The 27414-nt window shown below is 41.4% G+C and overlaps 1 protein-coding gene across 5 annotated transcripts in view; it reads right to left on the bottom strand.

The window, feature by feature from the left end:
• Positions 1 to 27414, bottom strand: part of mpp7a (membrane protein, palmitoylated 7a (MAGUK p55 subfamily member 7)) — a 173412-nt gene that overhangs the window by 68291 nt on the left and 77707 nt on the right. For 4 of the 5 annotated variants that reach the window (XM_039789954.1, XM_039789956.1, XM_039789957.1 and 1 more), the window contains exons 4-6: positions 19005 to 19082; positions 10801 to 10881; positions 3112 to 3243 (exon numbers count right to left, since the gene is read on the bottom strand). In XM_039789954.1, the coding sequence (XP_039645888.1) occupies positions 3112 to 3243; positions 10801 to 10881; positions 19005 to 19082 (291 nt within the window). The remainder of the gene's footprint in view (positions 1 to 3111; positions 3244 to 10800; positions 10882 to 19004; positions 19083 to 27414) is intronic. The other variant, XM_039789958.1, reaches the window with a different exon arrangement.

The following is a 27414-nucleotide window of genomic DNA, read 5'->3' as shown; positions in this document are numbered from 1 at the left end:
CGAGGCTCAAACTCACAACCTCAGACAGCAAGGGCAAGCCATGCAACTGCCAGGTAAGACACCTGAGACGGCTTCAAACTTTACTTTATAACTGAGGCAATCACAAGTGTTGCTTATACTGTAAAGGCAGATTTCAATCTAGTAGTAGTAAGATTATTATTATTATTTATTATTTATATAGCTCCATAAGTGACTAAACTGAATATGCTGCATTCCCATTGACTGCAATAGCTTACATGAGGATAAAATACTATCCTCGTGTAAATTTTACCAAAAAGTCTGAGATAAAATTCAGAAATTTACCACGCTACTTTTGTCATTTATTTTCATGAACATTGGAGATTTAGTAAGTGAACATTTGCGCTAGTTGTTTACAGTACTGTTTCCAGTAAAACATTTTGATCCACTGCGGGCTTAATTTTGGAAAATCAAAAACTCTGGCTGGATCGTTTGTGTAGGACAGTCTGAAGATGCAGTGGAGCAATGGTGGTGTCAATTGAACAAAAACTGTGTGAGGAGTTAGGTTTAATACATTTTACAGTTTTTGGAAAAAAAAAACCAAGAGTGATGGACTTCATTACTCCTGCAAGCTCGAAGCATATGATAATTTCTGCTCATCTGGGCTTACATTTTGGTGGAAGTTGAAAAGTGCTAGTATGTAGGACTGATTATGTTATGCATTTTCAAAATTTTAAACTTTAGACGGTTGCTGTAGCCACCATCAGGATTATTAGCCCACCAAGCCTGTTGAGGAAGTTTAGCACAGGACTGGACCTATGTGAAAGTGTGTTGATTTTTTTTTAATGGATGGGAAGGCAGTTTTAATGGAAGGAATATTTAATATTATCCGCAAATCCAAGAGGCTGCTTCTCGGCCCCTAATGAAAGTCTTTCTCTGAGGTTCCAAGCACTTGCCCAAAAAGAGGCCAGAATAGGGTCTCAGGTTCTAATCTTCTACGGTGATACAAGTTGCTCTTCTTTCGGTTCTCCAGTACAAATACAAGACCATTACACATTACATTTCTGAGACTACTCACTGCCACAATTGCAGCATTTGAGTATTCATTGCTTTCTTTCATGCATACACAGAAAAACTATGCCCTGCAGAAGAATCCTACTGCTGTCCACACCACGGTCAGGCCTAAATTATAGCCACAGGAGATTATGGGCAGCAGTTGTGCCCTGTGGGTCAAATGGGCAGTGAGAGGGCAGCTAAGACTTACAGGGAGGAAACGGCTCCACAGCAGTGGGTCGACACTTGCTTCCCATTACTCCAACGTGTACGATGCCACTGTATAGTTTGAGTTGTTTTCTCACTGCTGTGTAATTAGTTGCATTGTCAAATTTAGTGGCTGTTGCTGTTACATTCATGAATAAAATGTGTTGTCTAATGTAGGTTGGGAGTTATATGACTTGATTTCCTGCTATTAATCTAATTGTGTAGCCTGTTTATGCATCAAAGCCTGTAGGGAGTGACTTAAATATACTGGTAGAAAAATAAGCAGCCAGTGCAACAATATTGCGATGATACTGATGATATGTTGCATTTAAAGAGCCACATTAACCTCTTTTAAATTGGAGGAGTATTTATAAAACTAGCCTAATGTTGACCCCTAAAAGAACACTTGAAACACAATAACCAGTGTGCACCCTTAAACCTATAAACTGAGGGTGAGCCACCATTTTACTACAAAAATATATTCTACATAACACCTTCAATAGTGTAACACGCAATATCACACATCGTAAATGTGTGCTTGAGATGTTCTCAGGAGCCAAATCACTGCGACAAAAAAAGAATCAAGTCGTGTAATGGAATAACACCAGCTGGACGATTAAGCTGACCAGATCGGGTGTAAATTACATTATGGTTTCAGGGAATGTGATCCAACATCAGACTCTGGAGAGGCCAACGCAGGAAGCGCCTGCGACAATGTGTGTCGAGAGGGAGAACGAGAATTCCTCCAAGCCACATTATTACGTTCAGCAACTCCACAGAACATGCAACAGGCAGAAACCCAAAAATGGCTTAGGTGTGTTCTCCTTCCCCCGGGGTGTGGTGAGAGAAGTGCGCCGGCCTGGAGCCAAGACGGTGGTCAGGGCGAAAACCACAAAGTGAAAATAGAGGCAGCCGGGGCCAGAAAACGTCCGGCACAGATCAAAGCTGGGCGGGGCCTCAGCACACAACAAAGTGCTATGATGACAGATTGGAGGTCTTTGACAGGCCATCGAGGACTTGAGTAGTGCAGTATGTGTCGCAGGACACTGAGGTCAGTCAAGAGTATCACAACAATGGCAAAACTAAAATAATCGCGCAACAAAGCTGAAAAATAAATAAATAACCAGAGCAGGGAAATGAATGGAATGGCAGCCATCAGATGGCACATGCAGACAAGGGTCGATGGGTGGAGTGAAAACAAGAATACGAGCCAAGACAGCGCTGCCGTAGAGTTGGGGCCCGAGGCCGTAAACAGACGGGTGGTTGTTGACGTCTGGGACGATAGTCTAAAGAGAATGGACGTGAGAAGCATGTTAAAATGAGAGAGCAACACTGACCAGGATAGAAAAGGAAGCCGTTCGCAGACACCGAGCCTAGACGGGCTGAAAATACTCATGGCCAAGAGCAGGGTAATTGCGGTTGGTTTTGGTGTACTTACAACTTCAAGGTTGTGGTTCGGATTCCCACATGCAAGTACCTCGAAAGCATGTATGGTATTGGCTTGATCTGTGGTGCGGATGCTGCTTTGGTTACAAGAGGTATTCAGAAACTCATGGATTAGCAAACAAAGCCGCGATTTTCATGACATAAAGGATGTTAACCACAAATATAAACGTAATAAAGAACCTGATGTTACATTCAGTTTGGAGACATACTTTGCTGTAAGTATTTTTATACCTACATCAGGGAATAGGTCCCTAGCAATCCTGATCTCATCCGGGGATGTTGCAGCCTATGGTCGGTGCCTTTAGACCCAGGCCACTGGGATGCCCACAAAGACATCATGTTTTGAGTCTTTTAACTTCCTAAAACCATCTTTCAAACTCCCGGAACCTGCTGAAAACCACTATGTACAGATTGAACACATAATTTCTCAAGATGAAAGTTACTTACGAGAGGTTCCTTGTTTTTGACCAGTCTTATGATTTTCACAGAATCCTCATCGTCGTCAATGTCTTCAGGCAGCGGAGGTAGTTCGGGGTCGTAACTCTTCTGGGCGATAGTGTCATGGACCGACAGAAGGCTCTAAAGGAAGGAGAGGGATAGAGGAATAGACGGAAGAAAAGACACAAGAGGCGAGGGTTATCAGTAAAACCATCAGGGCCTTAGCTTTACCTCCGTCTAATTAGCCAAATAAAGTGTCGCAATACATGCTATTAAGAGTTTAATCCATCATTTCTTTCTTTGAGCAGGACGGAGAAAATGCAGACTGCAGGGAGGATGGTTATGAATTGGGGTTTCTCCCTCAATTGCCGGGTGATGGATTTGAACGTGCTCAGAGCCAGAACTTGTAGCTACATGCGTTAATTGTCATTAGGCCCATGCTCTCCCACCATACATCTCTCTGATTAAAGGCAACCAGGACCCGTCCCGGACCACTGCTCATGAGGGTCTGCGCATAAAAGGGTGTGGGGCAACCTCGGCCATCATTTTTCAGGACCAATGCTTTCCAAGGGCCAAGTTGGTGAACACTCTGAGGAGCGATGTTTTGCACCGTTCGGCGGCAGGCTCAAAGTAATGAAGTTCTCAGTCGCCTCAGATATTTCACACGTTCACGAGCAGACATTAAAAAGAGACGGGACGCAGACAAGAATGATGCCATTGAGACGTTCATTTTTCAAACTATTTAACGACTCCATGTCCGGACCAAGATGCAGCTGGACGCGTGCTGCTTTTTCCGTGGTTGAGGGGAGAGAAAAGTGAGAAAAACATCTTCCACCCCATGTGCCAGACGAAAGTAGAGAGAGAGAGAGAGAGAGAGAGAGAGAGAGAGAGAGAGAGAGAGAGAGAGAGAGAAGGATATGGTGAGAAGAGGAGCAGTGTGTTTTATGGCATGGGAGCATGCTGCAGTACAGCATTCAAGATGTTGCTAACTGGGAGCAGATGGGAGGAGGAGACACAACTAGAGCTCTGTGGCCAGGATCCACTGAGAGACAAGCTGACCAACACACATACAAACGCACACACACAGTTTATCTCGTACACTTGAGAGGACTTGTGTCTATTTATTCTCTTGGTCTAAACCTTAAAAGGATGATTCTAGGTTCATTACGTGGTTCTTTCTTTTGTGGTTTTGGCAATTATTCATATCTGTATTTGTAACACTGTAAGCCTACTTACAGTATGGGTTTTAAAATGTAAATAATTATCTTAACTGTCCTTTGTCATCTAGGGCTGTGCAATTAATCGAAATTTTATCGTGATTATGATTTCAGCTCCCAATGATCACAAAAACTGAATAATCGAAAGCTCATTACGTTTTGCAAGTAAACTCTTATTTTCTCTTGTGTTCTGAATGAAAAAATAAAATGTAGTATTAAGTATTAAGGCAAATTTTTCAGTAATTGCAACATCATTCCAGAAACCAACGAGTAATTGTGTTAAATTATTTCAATATTGACCGAAATAATTTTTCCATCATCGAGCAGCCCTATTGTCGACATCAAGGAAGGTTTAGATAACCTGGCTAAAGTGCTGGCTTTACCTGTCTGATCATCTGACTGTTTGTGTCTCCTGTCCCGTCGGACTTTGTTGAAGCAGATAACACGGTGTTCCCAGATCTTAGCAGTCAACTTGATAAATAGAAAGTTATAATAAGCCATGGATATAGTGACAAAAGTAACTGGAAATTGAAATAAAAACTAAATGGAAAAGAATTGACTGAAACTTTTTTTTTTCTCTTCATCATCTTCCTCCACAAATTTCTGATTTTCTTGGTCCTCCTGTCCAAACTCTCAAATGCCATTAATCGCCTCTTCTTCTTGTTTGCTCTTCTTCGGTTTTATCTTTCGTACATTTTTTTGTTGTTTGTTTTACAAAATGTTCCCAGCATCAGTTTGTTCATTTCTCAGAACAGGCCTAACAATGTGTTCCTGGCTTATATCTGCACCGTACATAAACACACACTTTCTGTTGTATTGTATGTCTAGTGATGCTCATGATAGTAGTGAAATATTCTCTTGGAACGCAGGAAACCCAAACTGTTTGCAGATGAGGACAACAAAAGCAAACTGAATGGGATCCCAAACTTGTGCTTGATTTATCATATTGTGTTCATAGCACCGTGTCAAGATATGGATGGAGAGTTCGCAGTTGCAGTCTCCACAATGTAGTGATGAGATCATTAATGTTGCATTCTGTGGTTCAGCACCACATGGGAACATACATGACTTTATAACAAGAGCTATAGCCAGTGAATGAAAGTAGCACTCCACTCAGGGCTGAATGAAAGATCACAGGGCAAATATTTACACAAGAATGCTTCTGACTTTGTGGCCACCATCTCGTTTTCTGTTTTCTTTACCTTCTTTTCCCCTGTTTTTTTTCCCCACAGGGGGTATAAGTAATATTATTTTAATTTGCCCTTGTATTGAGTTTTTCCTGAAAACATCCTTTGGTAAAAGCCAGCCTGTGCCGTGACAGCAAACCCGGGAGAAATAGGGATTTTCTTTGAGTTTGAGGTTGGATACACGTGGCGTTGTGGCTCTCTTTATGGTGTTTGACTGTCAGTCACAGCACCTGTTCTGAGTCGTGACAACATGTGGGTCAGCCAGGCGTCCATCAGCCTCTCAGCAGGGTGGGACACCCAAGCGGGCCTGGTGCCCGCGAAGCAGAACTACAGTGTTGACACACTGACACTGTGCAGAATTAGTCCCTGGAATGAAATTGGAGTTGTGCTGAAACAATTTGTCAATCAATCCATTGACACAAATTGAATCTACAGTGATTTTGCTAAAATTTATTTTTCTCTTCCTACACATTGTTTGATTTTGAGCAGTGCAAATAAATATAACTCAACTGTTAAAGTCATAAATCAAGCAAAAATATCATTCAAATAGCAAACATTTGCTGGATCCAGCTTGTCAAATGTGACAATTTGCTGCTTTTCTCTGTTTTTTATCACAGCAAACTGAAAAATTTTGGATTATGGACTGATTAAACAACATGTCAACTTGGGCTTCAGGAAATTGAAATGTGTTTCTTTCCTCTATATTCTGACATTTTTATAGACCCGATGTTTAAGCGATGAACACGTGAACAATTAGTTTTAGATTTGAAACTTGGTTGTTGCAGTAGTGCAAAATTGTACAAAACAGAGTAAAACATACAAAGCTAGGAGAACCCTCCACATTTCCTCATGCTCACTTCAACCTTTCCTCCACTGACCTGCCAGCTGCCGTTTCCTCTAAACTCTATTCACCAGGCCTAACACCCTGACTTGCGAGTGTCCTCTCATCGATGGCACTTCCTTAAATCTGGCACTGCCGCCACATTCTCCCCCACGGCCGTGCCTAACAACCTGTAACAGAGCCACAGCTAATACCTTGTAAAAACTCTCTAGGAAGTAGCAATACCAGCTGTATGCTAATAGATAGCACATGGCACATGCCCTGGCTGGTGACCTCTGACATGTGAGTACAACTGCACAGGTACAAATGTTTTACACACACAGAGATCTTTGTATGGAGGCTTTCTTCCTGGGTTGATACGAGTCAGTGGGTCTTGTTATGCCTCAGTGTCGGTGGATTAGCAGCCTAATCAAATCTAGAGTTATATCCTTGTATAGGCCTGCAGCTGAGGAGGAAGGAGAGTGAGAGACTGACAGAAAGATGAAGGGGAGCGAAGCCCTTGTTTTGCAGGCATCTCGTCCATTCTCGGTTTGTGTGTTTATGTGCATTAGGCATAATAGGGATTCTAGAAAAACAGATCACCGAGCTTGACTAAATAAACCTGCTCGTACATTCCTGGCATTGGCCTCTCATTAAAGCCTGCGCCCCCCCCCGCCCTGTGACCAGACCACTCGTTTTTTAGCTGGTGGTGCTGGATCGGTGCAGGGTAACTGCTTTGCCTAAGCGGGAAGGACCCCGCTATGTGGGTTCTGCCTTGGAGACCCTGCTGTAGCCCAGCTGGGATTTGACACCCACACCCACCATCCCTAAGCCTTGAACCATGGCACGTACCAAACTGACTCAAATACATTCTGCAAGCCTGTATACACACACCTACCTCCATACACACCGACGGAAACAGCCGGCCATCATAATTGGCACTTTCATCCCTGTCAATATTAGTCTTGCTGAGGGGGAGCTAATATGGGTGAAAGTTGTTTTTTCATGTGCAAATCTTAAAAAAGAGAAAGTTTGAGGCAAGGAAGAGAAAGAGAGAGGGGAGTTTTAAAGAGCATGATTTATATCTCCACCCCAGGAATGGATCATTTCAGCCATAATTAAGAGTGATACAGTTACTATCGCACAGAGACGCCATTCAAAGGCAGCAGCCATCTGCTTGTGTTTTACACCCCCGGCCCTGTGATTTACACTGGGGTTGGCTGGTACGGTATCAAGTGCCCTGGAGGACAGATGGAGACCGAAACATAGCAAAGTTTTAATACTTTATTCCTGAAGCCCACATGCAGCCTACGGTTTGAGACACAATGTCAGGAAAACGTCAAGAGCCTCCATACCCCAGCATGTTCTAGTCAAAGCCTTCCCTCCAAAACCAAGGTGCTGGAACTAATATAGTGTTGCCCGAGTGTTCCAGCAGGAGCGTTTAAGGCCCAGGCGCTCAAAACTTGAACCAACATGCAAGAGTAGAGGTCATGAAGTTGAGGGGTAGAGAAACTGTACGCAAGTGTGTGAACACAAGCAGATGTCAACTTGACAACACCAGGCATGATACTTTCAATCTAAAACGGACACACTTGTGGTAACTCACATAACGTCAGAAAAAGATCCAGGAATTGTAAAATCCAGCTTTCTTTGATGTTTTGATGAACAGATTCCCATTCCGGTACTCTTTTGTTGTGGCATCTCAAAGCCATGAAATAAATCTTTGTTGTGATTCTAGTTCAGTGATCACTATGGATCGCCTCCCTTGGACTCCGTTGCTTCTGACAGTGCTCTCGACCGGCAGTAAAGGAAGCAGTAGCCGAATATTTTCCATTGTTTGGTGTGGAATTGTTTGGCTGACCTCGTATTGCACTGGAGCGCAGGTCGGCTGAGCAGCATGTGGAGGTGGTGGGAGAACAGACCAACAGAGAAAGCAAATAGACAAAGAGCGACTACAAGTAAATATTGGTGAAGCTCTTTCTGAGTAAAGAAAGTTGGAGAGGAGACTTTGTGCAGAGGTACATACAGGTACATTTTTTGAATGTAGTTTTTCCTAAATTTCCCTTGGGATCAATCAATCAATCGATCGTACAGGTTTCAATTCAGTTCTTGTTAATGGAGAAGATTTCCCACACACGACTCAATCATTTTATTTGGCAATTGGGGGAAATCTAGATCTACTTATAGTATCTGATCTAAATGATAAATAATAAAAGCAGGTTTCATTGGGCTCTCTCTGGTTAAATGTTTCAAGTGTGTTGACACACCCTGGAGTACACTCCTACATCACTACAGCAAAGGTGAGAAGTTCAAGCACTAAAGGTCAGCAAAACGCAAGATTTTCAAGTGGCGTTAAACTGGTGGATGGTCAGCTGGGGTTGGGGCAAGGGCTTTAAGATCGACTCTCTGGGGCTGAAGAATCAGCCTTGGCAGTTGCAGTGGTCATAGCTCCTGTTTAGTCAGAGGAGGAATAAGTGCAGATGCTCCAACGATTAAAATCAAAGTCCACCTGACAATACTTTTATTCTTATTCAATTTCATTCCACATATGAATGTCACCCCAAAAACAGAACTAAAAATATCAGAATCCATCACATTAATTTAGACCATAGTTAATGATTTAGACTGATGATACTTCCTAAAAATGTATAATATTGACTTTATTAAGTTATAAACACCAAAACATCTGACAAGGGATATCCTAGATCCATGTCTATAACCACATACATGAGAGGGCAGGATATTGTATTGGCCTGTGTGTGTGTGTGTGTGTGTGTGTGTGTGTGTGTGTGTGTGTGTGTGTGTGTGTGTGTGTGTGTGTGTGTGTGTGTGTGTACCTGGCCCACAGACCCGTCTCCTGCCTTCACCTCTCCTCACCTCATCAGTGGAAGTTGCTGAGGTTCCTGATCGATGACTTTCATGAGCTCTGCCTTTTGATGGATTGACCCTTGCCATGCCAAATACCTTCGCTGTAAGCGCAATTAAAATAATAAACGCAGGATCTCTGACACAGGCATGCTTCATGGCGAGCGCAGGGATCATTTGCCGGCGCATTTCACTTCAGGGTTGACAGAGACAAAGGAGATCATAACGTCCCTACGTAGCAAAGTAGGAGAGCAAGGCTGTGATAGATTGCAACCGTTTGTCTTCGGGATAGTGGCTGTGTGAGTGTGTGTTTGAGTGTGTAACCACCATCGTGTCTCTATGTGGGATTCTGTGTGTTGATTGCGGGTGAAGTGTGGTGAACGCAATTAAGACCCCATTCTCATGCCTTACTTTGTGTAACTGTACATCTACTGTACCGGTCAGTCTTTCTATATGTATATAGTCTATATCCACGACGTTCCACTTCCAGGATTGCTCTGGGGCCGCAGGAAATTTCGCCCGATGGATGTATTTTTGCCGATGTCCGTTTCCTCCCGCTTCCTTTGTGTTGGAATTCTAAACTCTGGTGGATTTCTGAGGACTATGGTTAACTGCTCCTCAGATCTCTGCAGGGTAAAACCAGACAGCTAGCTAGACTATCTGAGTTTTCTGTTGCACGACTAAAACAACTTTTGAACGTGTTCCACCAAAACAAGTTCCTTCCCGAGGCTATTTTGCAGTGGCTCTGTGCGGAGCTTAGCGCCACCCATGACAATTGTGATTGACATGTTTTTCTCCCATCCCAGAATGCTATGTGGACTAGCCAGACCCTGGCAAAGTGGGACTATATATAGTATATAATTGTATTGTTTTCATTAACGTAATTAATCATGACATCACTAGCATAGACATTTAAAAATCCACGTTAATCTGACTTGTATGTCTGATCTTTTCGATTTTTAGCTAACTGCTAACGTTATCTATAACAATCGCAACCGACGCTTGCCTTTTTTTTTTTTTTTTTTTTTTTTTTTACTTTTTTTTTTTTGTGTGTTTTTTTTTTTGTTTTTTTTTTTTTTTTTTTTTGTGTGTGTGTGTGTGTGTGTGTGTGTGTGTGTTTGTTTTACTGGTAGAGGACTTCATATTGAGCTGTTGTTTTTGTCAGCCCATATTGCACGCACACAATTCGCATTAAAAAGCGATACCCGTCCAGGTCCTCCTTCTGCAAGTTTTTAACAACTTTGCAACCGCACCTGTGGTGGCAGTTTTAGCATTTGAAAAAAGAACGTGTAAATTCATTTCGTAGCTGTCTGTGTCTGGCTAACGAGGCCAGAGGCCACAGCCAAGAAGACAAGAAAAAGCATGGCCTGGATCTCAGCACCATATTGTTTTTTTTGTCACCATGATAATCCCATCAATTTAATGCCAGCGCTGAATAAACAGCGATGCACAGTGTGTGATGACATCAGCGGGAATACGAGCCAAAGTTGTTGTTTTTTAAGACAATTCCTCTGGTCCTCCGCAAAGAGGATATGTGCTTGTAGTTTCTTAACATTTGCAGAATATAAAATGAACATAGATTGTAATGAAGAATAGGTGCCAAACTCACCTTCACATGGGGTTTGGCCAGGAGTTTGAGAAGCTCTTTGATTTCTCCGTTGGCTGATTTCCCTTCCAGCTCCTCAGACAACTAAAGATGAGAAGACAAAAATTGTTCACACAAATGCATTTAAAATGTACAAGATCAATCAGGGAAGGCTATTAAATACGCTGATAGGAAAGTAAAAATCCCACTGTCGTCTGCACAGTAGAGGTTATTATTTTTGATGATTATTGTCTTGTTTTTCCAAGCCTTATTTCAACTACTGACTTGAGGTAAAAACTGATTATATTACTTATGAAGATCAACAGAGATACATCTAACGGGAACTACTGTACCCAGTAAGGGAGTGTGAACCAGTGAGGTAACCCCTTCAAAAGCATGTGTAAAAGTACAGTTGTTCACCTAAGGGTGCTGGCTGTGTTTGTACTTTCAGGCAGCCCCAACCAACGGGGGCCAATTGGACAGGAAAGGTGATATTGTGCTATATTAGGCGCATCTTGTTTCTTTCTTTTTTTTATTTAGATGTTTTTTTTCTTCTTTTTTCTGACAAAACAATCAAGCCACATACACATACAACACAAGACCAGAAACTCATCAGACATTACAATACAGAGTACAACAGACAAGGGGAGGGGACCATATTAGTAAATGCTGTAAATTCATTTATATATCCAGTTTTAAGTTTTTTTGAAGTATTAATAATATTAATAATAATAACAACTTGTATTTATATAGCGCCTTTCATGAAACCCAAGGATGCTTTACAGAATGACTGTGGCTACCCTAAATTAGATTGTAGGCTGCAGGTGGTACTTCAGGAGTTTTTGAAAAATTATTGTCTCATGAAGGTACTGGGTCCTCCCTAAATTAGGTGCATCTTAATAGGAGGCAAGGTCACTTCTTGACATAGGGCCTAGAATTCCCACATGTTGCCATTTTCCCTCTTTGCTAAATCTACTATTCAGTAGGATTATCTTTTAATGAAAATCACTCCATTCCTCTTGGAAACAATGGGAGCTGTGAGAGCGTCTCTGAGCAGTGGGACTGCGCTGGACTTTCCTGATAAATGGCTGATAGCTCTGAGACGAGTGACTCTGCTTCTAAAGCCCAGGCCACGCTCCTCCGTGTGCGCTCTGATTTATGTATGGATGATCCTCCCTGGACGTGGTGTGAGTGTGGAGAGGAGAGGCGAGCCGTCGCACACAAAGACCTGCTTGTACTGAGCTGGGATCAGGAGCTAATGTCGACTACACAAAGAGGACCAGTGGAGACCACAGGCTGGGATGTGAAGGGACAGCTGACAGTGATAGAGAAAATCACACACACATGCACCGTCACGTTTCTTCTCTTGTATGTATGGTGTGGGAGCACGCATTTACAGATTGGCCATACTGTTCATTATGCTATGTGTTTTTTCAAGCAAATTGCCATACATACATCATTGAAAATGTAATAGGGTTTGGACTGTTGCTCAGACTAAAAAAGCAATCTGAAGACATCAGTGAGCTTTGGCATTTTTCCCTGTACATTTTATAGCATAAATGATTATTCAAGTAAAATAATTGCAAGATTAATCGACAATGAAAATAATCATTAGTTAATAAAATGAGAACTTGAACCACGTTTTGTTTGTATGACGTACAAAACTGACATAAAATATGGTTCAAAAATAATTTATTCTTTTGGACTACCATAGCCCTTTTTTTTTACTTATCCAAATTGGCAGTCAAAGTATAGAGGATGACATATTTTGTGCATACTGTAAAGAGACAATATTTGTGATTTTCGGTTACATAAACAAATAAAACTACTTATTACAGGTTTACTTCCCCCCCCCCCTCTACCCTTTCAGGTCTAAACTGTCCTGTCAAATAAAGGCCTAAAATGCCCAAAAATAATCTTCAGAAATAACAAATAATATAAATAAATCATAAAAATGCACATGTGCATGATGCAAATATGGGTAGTGATTTTAATGTTTAACTGTATTTCTATTATTATTATTCAGTGGGTTTTATTTTACATATTATGTTATGCATTCTTTGTATTTTATCTCATCTTATTTGTACTTCTTATCAAATGTGTTTGATTTTCCATCTTCCTCTCCGTTAGTTATGACATTCTCTTTTTTTATGTTCATTCTGTCTATTGTCCCTTATTGTTAAGCACGTCCTGCATTTCTTGTATGAAAGGTGCTACCCAAACAAAGTGTATTATTATTATTATTATTATTATTATTATTTTTAGAAAACAGCTGAACAGGAGATAAGTGAACTGCCAATCAGTTGTCTCTTCCGATAAGCAGACCTTTTACGGTTACAAATCCCCTCACAATGGATAAAATGTGTGACTGGTCACTGGAAATATTTCCTTTAATAAACATTAACTAATACATTCACAAGTTAATGATAAAAACAAACATTATGAACAAAAAAGGTCAGTTTGACTTCCAGCGGGGAAAATGCTACAATGCCATTAACACTTCAGCACCAATTATGTGTGGTCAACGTGTTAGCATGAAGCAGTGTAGCAAAGAAGCATGAAGGGACATATAGATCATTTTGGTGCCTCTGTTGTCATCATCACCTAACAGATAAGCTGAACTGGAAAATCTCTCCGAAATGCAGTGTTCTTCTCGAGGCAGACGATGACAGAGGTTGGGAAAACCTACAGTTTGTTTGACTAACGACCCCTGGGGTGCAGGAATGAGGGAACAGAGGTGAGGCAGAGGTAAAGGCAGGGGCCCAAGGGTTAGACTAGGGTTAGGGAGGACGCTATGTCACTACACCCCAAGACAGGAACATGTGCTTTTGGCTGGAGAGGGGGGGGTCTTTTCATTATTTCCATTAGCTTTGACCCCCCCCCCCAGGGAGAGCGACCATGCTAATGAATAGTCAAAGCGGTCAAGGTTACTCTAGCTGAACCTCAGTCAAACCTGCATTACTTCAGCTTTTTTTTTTTTTAACCAGAATAATAGAATCTATAAGCGTAAGGTCAAAGGGAGACAGAAGAAGTGTAAGAAAAACCAAAAATGTGGGAAAGTAGAGATAAAGACACAAAAGAAAGAGACAGCACACATGATCAAATTAGAGGAGAGAAGGAGGAGGAGAGAACAGTAGAGATAAAGGGGAGTCAGGGTCAGGGTCTTTAGAGAGGTAAAATCTCCTGCTCTGACACACCATCATCTATCATCTCATCCCAAAGCTGTTTACAGCGAGGGAGGGAGACAAAGAAAGACAGGGGACTGTAAATTTCCAGTCTCTCATAATGTCCTATTAAAGCACCTTGCCCCATAACTCAGCATGGAGGACAGATGGGCCATGTTTGACAACACCCTCTGCTCTCTACCTTCATGCTTCCATGTTAGAGTCATTATTTTCCATCCTCAGACCTTCACAGAGAATGAGGGAGGGGGCAAAAAAAAATAAAATGATGCCGGTCTCCTTTGAGACTTTGTTTATTTCATTTGTTAAAATGTCATGGCAGGCACTGCAGTGTTTAGATAAGTTTGATCCCAGCATGTCGGTTTATAGCTCTCCCTTGACCCTGAACGGCTAAGGGCTCACTGCTTTGATATATAGCTGCCAATATATCCAACTCACCTTTTCTCAAAGGGCTTTTATTAAAACATATTAAAACTACTGACCTTATATTTAGAAAAATCTGATCTCAGCCATCCATTTCATATGATGGATAAAATGCACTTTGGCTTCGTTTATTATTTTATATGTTTTTATTGTGATCAGTAATACTTTGGTTTACAGCAAGCGTTTCACCTGGATTCATTTTCATACAGCATTTTGATTAGATTTTAAACAGTCCTGCTCAAAGATGTTTTCCTATTATTATATTTTATTATAGGTTTCAATAAAGTGTTTAAAGTGTCACGGTCTAAATACTGGCTTTCACACACTCTGAAAAATGAAATTAAAAAGGAAATAATGAAAGGATGAATTTCTCTCATGCAAATAATCAAATTTAAAAGTTTCAGAAGAAATAACTGTTTATTAAAGTGACTTCAATCCAAATGTATTTTCAATGGGGTCATATTTAAAATGCATACAGTATGTCAGTGGAACTATTTAAGATGCCGTTGCTATTATGACTTATTATATTTTAAACAATGATAATAACTTGCGGCCATGCTTATTTACAGCTTGAGATTTTTCAACCCTAGACTCGGTAGTTACGTATGCAAAGCAAAAGCCTCTCTTTTGAATGTGAGGATACAAATGTGACAGACGAGAAGAAAATTAAGCTAAACAATAAGAAAACAAAAGCTGCAAAAGGAATCTTGAGTTCAATCAGTGAAGTAAAATGTTGCATGCTGTTTTGGGTAGGCCTATATCATAAGTCTATGTCATGGATAGTTGACCTTAATGCATAAGACAGGGGCCAAAATATTGTCCTCTAAAAAAATTGAAAATAAATCACAGCTGATAATTACATCCAATAATGTGGAGCCTTTTTATTAAAACGGCTGTGGAGTTCACTGCAAGAATAAAGTTAGCACTTTAAGAGAAAAGTAGATAAAGAATGTCAGGAAGAAGAATTGTATTGACAGTGGGACAATACACTGGCCAATCTAAAAAGGTAAGCCTTTATTGTCCTCTTCACAATTATGCAAGTACAAGAGTAATGTTACCAGATATTACATCAGTGTCCCCCCCAAAAAAAATAAATAAATGCTTTTAGTTATTATTGTTGGCCCTTAAATTAAAAATTGGAGCACTACAACTCATTAAAACACATTTTTGATTTTTGTCAAATCTTTAAATTCTTAAATGAAATACCTATCAAACAGTAACTGGGTCATATTCTGATGGTCATTCGTCTAATTTGTATTAATATCTTCAAGATATTGGACCTACCAAAGGCTTGTACATAATTAGCTGTACAGTAATGAATCTCTCTCTCTCTCTCTCTCTCTCTCCCCTCTCTCTCTCTCTGTGTGTGCCCTCTGATGGCACCCAGTGGTCCTCTCAAGTAACAGCAGGTATTTTGGTGAGAATAAAGATGTTGGGAAGTTGGCCAGAAAAGAGAAAAAGAGTTATTTAGGGGAGAAGGATACGTGTCAGCCACAGGGACGTACAGTCTCAGTTTAAGCGACAGACAGTGATCTGGAACAAGGGGCTGGCATTCGGATTACTGTTGAAGTGGTGTTTGTAGATTTTCGACAGGATTGACAGAGACTGATTGGACTGGCAGACTGGAACATATATCGAGCTGGTTCACGTGTGAGGCTGATTTGCCCCTTTTGATTAAAGTTGTGGTATTTCACATTCCACAATGAGGCAAGAGTGCTTCTATTTCAGTCTTAATGAGGGCTGGAGGGGAAACTGTGTGCAGTGATAAACGTGTAAGCACATCCATAAACGCATGTGCAGTCACCCACCGACATATCTTTATATGTATGTAATACAGTACCTATTTCCTGAGCCCAGTATCGATCATGTTTCAGGCGGTGCTCGTTTGTTTGAGCAGTGGCAGTCACCTGCTGTGTGTGCTAGACAGTGCAGCCGGGGGGCAGATGGGGGTTGAAGTGTCATTTTATGTTAGGCAATAAATTAAGCCTCCATTACCAGAAACCCAAGCCCAAAATGAATTTCATTTAACTGTAGATCTCTCCCATTGCCCTTCAGTCCTCAGCCACCACTTCAATAGCGTTCATTTGGAACGGTGACACGGGTGAAAAACAATCCGCTTCAAAAATACACTGCAGCGCTCCGAGTTGGGAGTTTTTTTTTTTTTTTTTGACTAGCCAAGGAAGGGGGACTCAGGATTGTGGTGTGCTACGAGATGCTTTGATACACCATCTCTGGGATTTATTCCGATACCTGATAATCCCGAGGAGACGCTTTGCAGGGCAGTAACCAGGAAGCATAAATTTGAAAGTCTGTAATTTGACAAAAAGAATGAGAAACAAAATCTGTAAGGGGGAGGGAAGATGGAGGCTGATAGTAGGGGGGTGTCTCGAACAGTCTACGGCCTTTTGCCTGAACCTGGGGACGCAGAGCAAAGACTTAGGAAAGAGAAACAGGAGTGATCCTTCATACTCTGTTGGACGCACAAATCTGGTGGAATTCTTGTTCTGGTGTTATCTGGTTAGCAGCGTCCTTAGCCAGGATTAACAGCAGGGTAGGACAAACACAATGACAGAAAAAGGAGCAATAAAATGTCTATTTGAGAATATTGTGCCTGCAGATTCAAACCAGGACACCCTGGTTTGGTTAAGGGTCCCGGGTGGTTTGAGACTCGCGTCATCTGTATTGGCGTGTGTGAACCTTCCAGGATGGAACGTTACAGCTCCTCCAATGACACTTGTGGCCTGCAAGGTCAGAAAAACCACTCAAGACCACAAGACGGCCTTTCTTTCGCGACAGTCTCAGGACACTCTGGACTCTCTTCCCCTCGGTCTTTACCTCAACCGACTGTACAAACTTCAGCCCCTCTTTCTCTCGTCTTTCCCTTGACTCTGTACTAATTAGGATGATGTATGGCTGTGGGCTCTTTAGAAGGGGTGGAATAGTCAGAGGCCCTTTGATTACAATAAACAGAGCTGGGGATTTCAAACAAAACCACACACCAGTCAAAGGGCTTTTCCTCCTCTCCGTTCACCGTGCCAGGCCGGTTCTTTGGTTTACACAGGTGTGGGTGTGTGCACAAGCGGATGAGAGCGGGGCAGTTGCACGCTTATATGCACACGTGGCTTTCAATAAATATTGCAGATGAACAATACTGTGACAAATGGACACTGGACGTTTACTCAATAAATCAGAACAAATATCTTTCACAGCTTGACGAGAGGTGCAGGGCCAATGGAAGAAACTCATCATCAGTAGTGCTGTTGGTACTATTATTGTCTGTGTGATGACTTCTCATTAACAGGTTAACAAATGAAGAGGGACTGCAGGCCATAAGTGATGCCTCTTCGCTCTGAATGGGAATATTTAATCTAACCCTTCCCCTGACTCCTGTTTATATGATGCAACGCCACAGTCATCTGTAGTTTGCCTGCTGCTTTCATGCGTGCCCATCCATCTTCAGCTTTCCTCTGGATAAGTGGCCTTTCCATCCAGTTTCTGCCCTAGGAAAATTATTGCTGTTTTCTTGCAGAACTGGATTTTCAATTCTGTGGTGTATGGCTAGATGTTTGGGCAATGAGTGGGCGGCAGAATGGTGGTGGGTGTAGAGGAGGGACAGTGTAGTGTTATTGCAACAGTGAGTGAGTCCAGAAAAACGCGATAAAGAGGCATTTGGCAGTTGTGAGCTGAAGTTTCGATTTCAATCTGCATTTGGATTTGAGTATAAGCAAACCATGTTTGCTTGGTTTTTAAACACAACAACAAGACAGGCCATGCAAGACAGAAAAGACAATGTATGTGTAGGTGGGTGACAAATTAAAAGGAAAAAAACCCAAGATAAATGAGTAGAGAAACACATCAAATGCAGAGTCCTCCATGCAGGACACGAGCACTCACAGAATGGTTTGATGGGTATGAAGATGATGTTAATCATACGCTGTGGCCTTCACAGTCACCAGATCTCAGGATCACAGGATGGCTCTCCATCTATCGACTTTTTCCATAAACAGTGGGCAAACATGCTAGCACATCACTAGATAGTAAATGCCATAAACATATTCTTTGTAAATCTTTACAATCATTCACCGAAAGAACCAAGCAGGTCTGCCTTATTGCACAATCCAAATTTTCGTCAAAAATTGCCATTTTCAGTGTGTAGCTTGGAGGTCGTTGTTGTTTATCTTAGAGAAAGGAATCTTGAGGTAACGGTAACACACGGATAGCAGAAGGGGAAATAAGCAATGCACCGAATGTAAGGCTTTATCCTGGCAATGGACTTCCATTGCACCACACTAATGACCAAATTACGAACGGCTCTGTGACGCAGTGTAATCCGCGTCATGTCCAATCTGCGGCATGCTTTGCCCAGCGTCACCCCTCGCCTAAATCAAACGGAGTATTTCCAGTAACTGAGAATGCATCTGAGACAGACAATCCCCTGTTGTGTGCTACATGTGTGAAAGGACAACTCTGGACTACATCGGGACCATATCCCTCGGACAATGTCCGGAGTTCATATGTAAAAACGGCTTATGACACTTGTTTTTTTCATTTCGTTTGTCACCCATCAGTTTGTGCAACCAAATAAATGCAAACCTTCCTTTCAAAAAAAAAAAAAGAACTTACTTCATGGGCCAAAGCTGCAGCGCTGTCAAGGACAGGGACGGGCTTGCTCTCTTCGTAGTGCTGCAGCTGTTCATGGATCTGAAAGGACAAATTGTGTTCATCAGTGTGAGAGAGAGAAGATGAGAGAGAGAGAGAGAGAGAGAGAGAGAGAGAGAGAGAGAGAGAGAGATGAGGTCAATGTTGGACTGCAGAGGCCACGGCAAGGCTCTGAGCAAACACACACGTGTGAGCAACGTGCACACAACAACCAACGTGAACTGTTACAAGCACAAATGTATGAAAACCATCAATTTAATTCAATTTTATTTATAGTGTCAAATCATAACAGACATTATCTTAGGACACTATACAGATAGAGTAGGTCTAGACCACACTCAAAGACCCAACAATTCACCAAAGAGCAACTGTACACAGCGGCAAGGCGAGGAAAAACTTCCTTTTTACAGGCAGAAACCTGGGACAGAATCATAATCCAAGGAAATCTGTGAGGCGAGAAAGCACAAGGACTCCGGGGAAGAAGCTAAGTTAGTAAGATGCATTAATGGGACGTGAATGCACACAGATGGAGAGAGAGAGAGAGTAGCAGCAAAACTAAGGGCTGGTCCAAAGCAAACCTGAGCCAGCCCTTATTATTTCTTTTATTTACCTTTATTTAACCAGGAAGAGACTCACTGAGATTAGAAATCTCTTTTTCAAGAGTGTCCTGGCCAAGACAGGCAGCAGTACAATCACACATACATACACACACACACACACACACACATACAAAATACATAAAATACACAAAAACACTAAAAACATAAAACAACTGAAACAGCAAATCCCTCAAAGTCAGCCACAATCCTAAACACATCAGGCAAAATATCTGCAGCCAGATGTGGCTGCCTCCAAGTCAATCAACATCCTCTTTAAAGCGACCAATGAGACCAGCTCATTAAGTTTCATGGATGTCTGTAACTTGTTCCATGTAGAGGGAGCAGCAAACTTAAACGCCTTTTTCCCCAGCTCAGTTCTAACCTTTGGAACAGACAGAAGGAAAAGATGCTGGGAACGAAGATTGTAAGTCCCGTTACTATTTACACTGATATAGGCCAGACGGTAGGCTGGAAGTAGACCTAAAATAGCCTTGTATATGAAGATATGCCAGTGTTGAATTCTCCGTGTTGATAGAGACTTACTATAAGCTTTATCAAAGAGGAGAGTTTTTAAGCTTACTATTAAATGTGAAGACGGTTTCTGCCTCCGAACCAAAACTGGAAGCTGGTTTCACAGGAGAGGAGCCTGATAGCTGAAGGCTCTGGCTCCCATTCTACTTTTAGAGACTCTAGGAACCACAAGTAACTTTGCATTTTGGGAGCGCAGTGCTCTAGTGAGACAATAGGGTACTGTGAATTACAGTGCCTTGCGAAAGTATTCGGCCCCCTTGAACTTTTCGACCTTTTGCCACATTTCAGGCCTCAAACATAAAGATATAAAACTGTAATTTTTTGTGAAGAATCAACAACAAGTGGGACACAATCATGAAGTGGAACGAAATTTATTGGATATTTCAAACCTTTTAAACAAATAAAAAACTGAAATATTGGGCGTGCAAAATTATTCAGCCCCCTTAAGTTAATACTTTGTAGCGCCACCTTTTGCTGCGATTACAGCTGTAAGTCGCTTGGGGTATGTCTCTATCAGTTTTGCACATCGAGAGACTGACATTTTTGCCCATTCCTCCTTGCAAAACAGCTCGAGCTCAGTGAGGTTGGATGGAGAGCGTTTGTGAACAGCAGTTTTCAGTTCTTTCCACAGATTCTCGATTGGATTCAGGTCTGGACTTTGACTTGGCCATTCTAACACCTGGATATGTTTATTTGTGAACCATTCCATTGTAGATTTTGCTTTATGTTTTGGATCATTGTCTTGTTGGAAGACAAATCTCCGTCCCAGTCTCAGGTCTTTTGCAGACTCCATCAGGTTTTCTTCCAGAATGGTCCTGTATTTGGCTCCATCCATCTTCCCATCAATTTTAACCATCTTCCCTGTCCCTGCTGAAGAAAAGCAGGCCCAAACCATGATGCTTCCACCACCATGTTTGACAGTGGGGATGGTGTGTTCAGGGGTATGAGCTGTGTTGCTTTACGCCAAACATAACGTTTTGCATTGTTGCCAAAAGGTTCGATTTTGGTTTCATCTGACCACAGCACCTTCTTCCACATGTTTGGTGTATCTCCCAGGTGGCTTTGGCAAACTTTGAACGACACTTTTTATGGATATCTTTAAGAAATGGCTTTCTTCTTGCCACTCTTCCATAAAGGCCAGATTTGTCAGTACCAGACGGTCTTGTCCTACGCCTTGGACAGAGTCTCCCGCCTCAGCGCATATCTCTGCAGTTCAATCCAGAGTGATCATGGGCCTCTTGGCTGCATCTCTGATCAGTCTTCTCTATGTATGAGCTGAAAGGTTTAGAAGGACGGTCTTCATAGATAGTTGTTGTAGTGATTTTCCGCTTCAATTATTTGCACAGTGCTCCTTTGGCGATGTTTAAGCTTGGGAAATCTTTTGTATCCAATCCGGCTTTAAACTTCTCCACAACTCGTATCTGCCTGGTGTGTTCCTGTGTGTGTTCTTTGTTCTTCACGATGCTCGCTTACAGGACCTCTGAGACTATCACAGAGCAGGTGCATTTATACGGAGACTTGATTACACACAGCTGGATTCTATTTATCATCATTAGTCATTTAGGTCAACATTGGATCATTCAGAGATCCTCACTGAACTTCTGGAGAGAGTTTGCTGCACTGAAAGTAAAGGGGCTGAATAATTTTGCCGCCCACTTTTTCAGTTTTTTATTTGTTAAAAAAGTTTGAAATAGCCAATGAATTTCGTTCCACTTCATAATTGGGACCCACTTGTTGTTGATTCTTCACAAAAAATTACAGTTTTATATCTTTATGTTTGAGGCCTGAAATGTGGCAAAAGGTCGAAACGTTCAAGGGGGCCGAATACTTTCGCAAGGCACTGTATATAAGATACAATGGTGCCTGACCATTAAGAGCTTTGTAGGTCAGGAGGATTTTAAATTCTATTCTGGATTTTACAGGGAGCCAGTGCAGTGCAGTCCTGGTTCTTGTCAGTACACGAGCTGGAGCATTCTGGATCAGCTGGAGAGTCTTAAGGGACTTATTGGAGCAACATGATAATAAGGAATTAAAATAGTCCAGCCTCGAAGTAACAAATGCATGGACTCGTTTTTTTGCATCTTTTTGAAGATTTAATAATTTTATCTTATGCAGGTGAAAAAAATGCAGGCCTTGAAGTTTCTTTTATGTAGGCGTTAAAGGATATATCCTGATCAAAGATAACTCTGAGATTGTTTACCGTGGTACTGGAGGCCACGGCAATGCCATCCAGAGTAGCTATATCTTCAGATAATGAGATTCGGTGGAGTTTGGGGCCAAGTACAATATCTTCAGTTTTGTCTAAGTTTAACATCAGCACATTGTAGGTTATCCAGGTTTTTATGTCCTTATCATCTGCATAACAGTGAAAGTTAATCAAGTGTTTCCTAATAATATTGCCTAGAGGAAGCATATATAAAGTGAAGTAGAACTGGTCCAAGCGCAGTGCCTTGTTTAACAGCATGACTAACTTTAGCGTGCATGAAGGATTCATTGTTAACATGAACAAACTGAGATCTATCTGATAAATAGCACTTAAATCAGCTTAGTGCGATTCCTTTAATGCCAATTAGATGTTCCAGCCTTTGTAATAGGATGTGATGGTCAATAGTGTCGAATGCAGCAATACAATCCAATAAGATAAATACAGAGACAAGTCCTTTGTCTAAAGCAATTAGAAGGTAATTTGTAATTTTCACCTGTGCTGTCTCTGTGCTACAATGCACTCTAAATCCTGACTAAAAATCCTCAAGTAAACTATTTTCATGTAGAAAGACACACAACGGATTAGAGACTACCTTCTCAAGGATCTTAGAGAGACAGGGAATATTAGATTTAGGTCTATAATTAGCTAAGACCCCTGGATTAAGAATGTTAATTTTTTTTTTTTTAGGAACAGGTTTTATTACGGCTACTTTAAATGACTGTGGTACATAACCTTTTAATAAGTAACATATTGATCATATTTAGTAAAGAAGTATTGGGATGGGGTGGGAGAAAAGCAGTCTAAATACTGTAAATGTCAGGTCTTAAAGCTATTTCTAGGGTTCCTGCGTTTGAAGATAAATCAGTACAGGTTGAGGGCAGGAGGTAATGAATTTTATCTCTAATAGTTAGACATTTATTATTAAAGAAGCTCATGAAGTCGTCACTACTGAGAGCTATAAAAATACATGGCTCAGCAGAGCTGTGACTTTCTGTCAGCCTGGCTACAGTGCTGAGAAGAAACCTGAGGTTGTTCTTATTTTCTTTATTAATACGGAGTAATATGCTGCTCTGGCATTTCGGAGGGCCTACCTAAACATTTTCAGACTGTCTAAATGAGATTCGTCCAGATAAGTGAAATTTATTTTAAAGTTTTCACTAGTTTGTTTTAATTTGCAGGTTTTGGAAGTTATTCCTTTGTTTCATCATCTGCTCTTCTTGCTCATCTTCATCTTTTTTAGAGAAGCAACAGAGTCAAGTGTCGTTCGCAGTGAGCCTGCAGCAGTGAGTCTGCAGCACCCATCATGTTCTACTCGCACGCACGGCAAGCAATCACACAAAAGCACACACCGCTCTTTCACACAAGACTCCCTGGACTGAGCACAACAAGAGTGCTTTTAAGTATTTCAGCTCGCTTATCCACTGTACAAACAATCCAGTTTTCCACCATGCATTTGATATGCCCTAGTGGCCTGGTGAAATCATTTCAACAGTCTGGTTAAATTGGCTAAACATTTCCTTATCAGCCTCAACACTGCAACTGCAAAATGTTGGGAGACAAAGCTGTATCTCTGGAGACTTACTAAAATGGAAAGTAGGCCTGACTTGTGTGTTAACGTTTACTCATTTACACACACACACACACAAACACTTCATCGCTCAAATACTGATATGTGGAGCAGAGACGGTATCATTTATACACACACATTTAGGCCACACGCTTGTGCTCCAGCCCACACACACACACACACACACACACACACACACACACACACACACACACACACACACACACACACACACACACACACACACGCGATTAAAGAGCAGCTGCACAAGAATGTGTTGACAGCCTACAGGCTGATGTCAGATCCCATCAAAGAACACAGCAGCCACTCCGGAGTCTCTCCTCAGCCTAGCATGGTGAAGGGGAGCTTGGCCATGTCAGACTAATAGCTGGGCCCTGGTCATGGAGCCTCCCAGCTGGATGTCCCACAAAGGGAGGGGAGAGAGTGACAGAGAAGCCCCTGGGCCAACTTGTAGGGCCAAATCCAAACATGTGGGTGCATACACACATGCACAGATGGAGCAGTGTCAATTTGCAACAGAGAATCACCCTGTAGGACAGAAAGTGACAAGAAAAGCAGTTTGTTTGCTGTCTTAGTGGGCAGCTACAGATGCTGTGTGCAATTAAAACATATGTTTTAGGATCGTTAGACATTATTTTTTTCACTACACAAACTATTTTTAACTAGACAGCATTCTACAGTAGCAGCACTGTGGATACTGTTAGATGACACAGCATCTGTCCCTCTAATGACATTCCCACTGGAAATATTTTTCAGTATTTTGACCCTATAGGCCAGAAAATAGGGCTGTGCGATTTGGAGAAAAGGTCATATTGCAATTGCGATTTACAATACTGCGATTACGATTGCGTTATCGTGGTATCATGAGTTTACTTGATTATCAAGGAAAATGCGGAAAATAAGTGATTACAATTTCGAAATGTGTATTTTTTAAACATACAAGGTTAAACGAGCATGAGAAGAAATACATATACAAAAATGTGCAATTTATTTTTAAATAACTCAATATTTTTAGAAAATTAAATACCAAAAATACTAATTCATATTAAATTAATACATTTGGTATGCCCTTATTAACGATGGCATTCAAGATGGGTGTAATATAATTAGTGATTAAGTTACAAAATGCTCTGAAACCCTCTACACTTCTGATACTCACGTGACCATACACAACAGACTGCTACTGCCTAAACAGACACTCAGTCACTGGTCATTTTTTGTGAACGTTGTTACGAGGGGCGTGCTTAAAAAGGGGGGAAGGGATAGGACCATTTTCTCGTGCTGGTGTCACTGGATTCCAAAAAGTACAATAAAGGCATCTCATAATTAAAAAGATAAATAAAAAGACAGACCGTAAGCGGTGTCGAAGTTAGCGTAGCAGCTGTGTGAGGGAAAAGTGCGAGGAAAAAAAAGATAGCAAAGACAATGTAAAGTGACTTAACAGTAAACACCTAGCTTCTTAAGATACACGGTTGCGTTCATCTATTGTTAATACCGTCGGTAAAGTGAAGGGTGTTACAACATGGAGACTGCAGTGCACACAGTGTCATGCACACAGCACACCTTTTTGTTTACTTAAATTGCACAATTTATGCGGTTATGCAATCGCACAGAGAGGCATCGCAACTGCGATTAGATTAATCGCGCAGCCCTAGAAAACTTACAAAACTAACTTACTATAGGCAATAAGACATGCACAATGTGTAGATAAGTTCATTTGAATCATTTCAAGTTGTCATCCATCTTTGATAACCACCAGAGTTCATGATGTCATTTACAACAGAATTCAAATACACTAGTGTCAGCACTCCGAAGGCACATTTATGACTTTCTGGTAAGAAAAATGAAACACAACTATGTGTTAAATGACTTTGCATATGTACACCCCTCACTGCCTGTCAAAACTCCAGCTCAACTGTTGGCCTTAAGCAGGTATAGCCATTTCAGCTTGACTTATCCACACAGCCTTCTGTGATCAATCATGACCCGTTAGGACTGTGTCTCAACCAAAAGAGCAGCCATGTGTCAAGGTGAGCTTAGAGGTTCAAATCCCAGTGTAAAGCCGACATTACCAGGCTATAAAACATGGTGCATTAGGTAAATCTGTTGAACGCCTGAGGGAGGCAAATGGTTGCTCAGCTCAGCTGTAGAGCGCAGAAAGCTGTGACTTGAGGACCCCAGATGGGACGTGAAGTTAGACAAACGGTGAAGGAAAGTTGCAAGCAATACAGTGGCTTTGTAATGGCCTGGAGAGGCACAGGACCTTGCATGAGAGTAGTAAAAGGGCTAGGGACAGAGATAATGCTTTGCATGCAGCTAACATAAGTAGTAGACTCCACTGTTTACGTGGTACAGAGTTGAACTGCTGTCAGTGTGTTCCATGTTTAATTGCATCAATTTTAAGAGCCACTCTAGGGCAATTCCTGGAAATTTGTATCCTCATCTGTTTAATTTCACATAGCCACGTCATATTTATACAGTTACTCTCTACTGTTCGTGAAGTCCCAACAACTCCACCCTGTGCTCTGACTTCTCTGTCTGTTCTTCTACAGAAGGAGGCCGTAAAAAGCCAGGCAGGCAGCTTCAGTTACTTCATCTGTACTGATCATCTTTGTTAGAAAACAGATGAAATAAATTAGAGATGTTGCCAGTGTCTTCAGCGCTCCAACATACCACAGTCCTAGTGACATCTGCTTAGCTAGTTGTTGCTCCACCACCTTGACTTACTTAGTTACTTTGGAATTTCTCCTCTGCTCGGTGAGCAAATGCAAGACTGAAATGCTTTTATTTACAGTTAAAGACACTTTCCAAATGCCTGTCCATGATGCAGTAATGCATTTTAAAGTCATTACCCTGCTTTTTGCATAGCACGTTCTCTGTCCCTTTGGTGAGGCAGCATTGCTCCAGGCAAATTGGAGAGGTGGCCTGGTGGAATAAAAAAAAAAAACAGTGAGACAGTGTGCTACAGCCAAGGAGGGCTTAGCTCAAACCAGAGTGTTACTCCTGGACACGCAACCGAATCAAAGACTCATCTCAAAGCTCATCCGATGAGAAATGTAGTGCTACTTCTATGTAAAATAAGGTAGAAGAGTCGCAACCAAAATGCTAAAAACTCTGGGAGGAAAGCTCCCTGAAGTAGAGGCTGAGAAAAGATGAATGAATGTGCACCTTCAGTGAAAGCTGAAAAAAACATGTTACAAAAGAAGCAGTGTGATCCTGTCTCCACAGAGGCCTAGTAGTTAGAGAGTCTAAGTTGTGTTTTCAAGAAATACCCTGCGGGCTTAAAATACACACAGCAACACACAAGGAGAAAAAAATGTAAAGAAAAATATTGACATGAGTAAGAATTGATATGAAATAATTCTAATTCTAACAAGGATAGATTGGAACAAAAACATAACATCCATCTTCATCAATCCTCAGACAAGAGCTTCAGCCACTGTGAAGGAT

Source organism: Perca fluviatilis, chromosome 22 (genome assembly GCF_010015445.1).
Source record: "Perca fluviatilis chromosome 22, GENO_Pfluv_1.0, whole genome shotgun sequence".
Lineage (NCBI taxonomy): Eukaryota > Metazoa > Chordata > Actinopteri > Perciformes > Percidae > Perca > Perca fluviatilis.
This window is presented reverse-complemented; position numbering and strand designations above follow the sequence as displayed.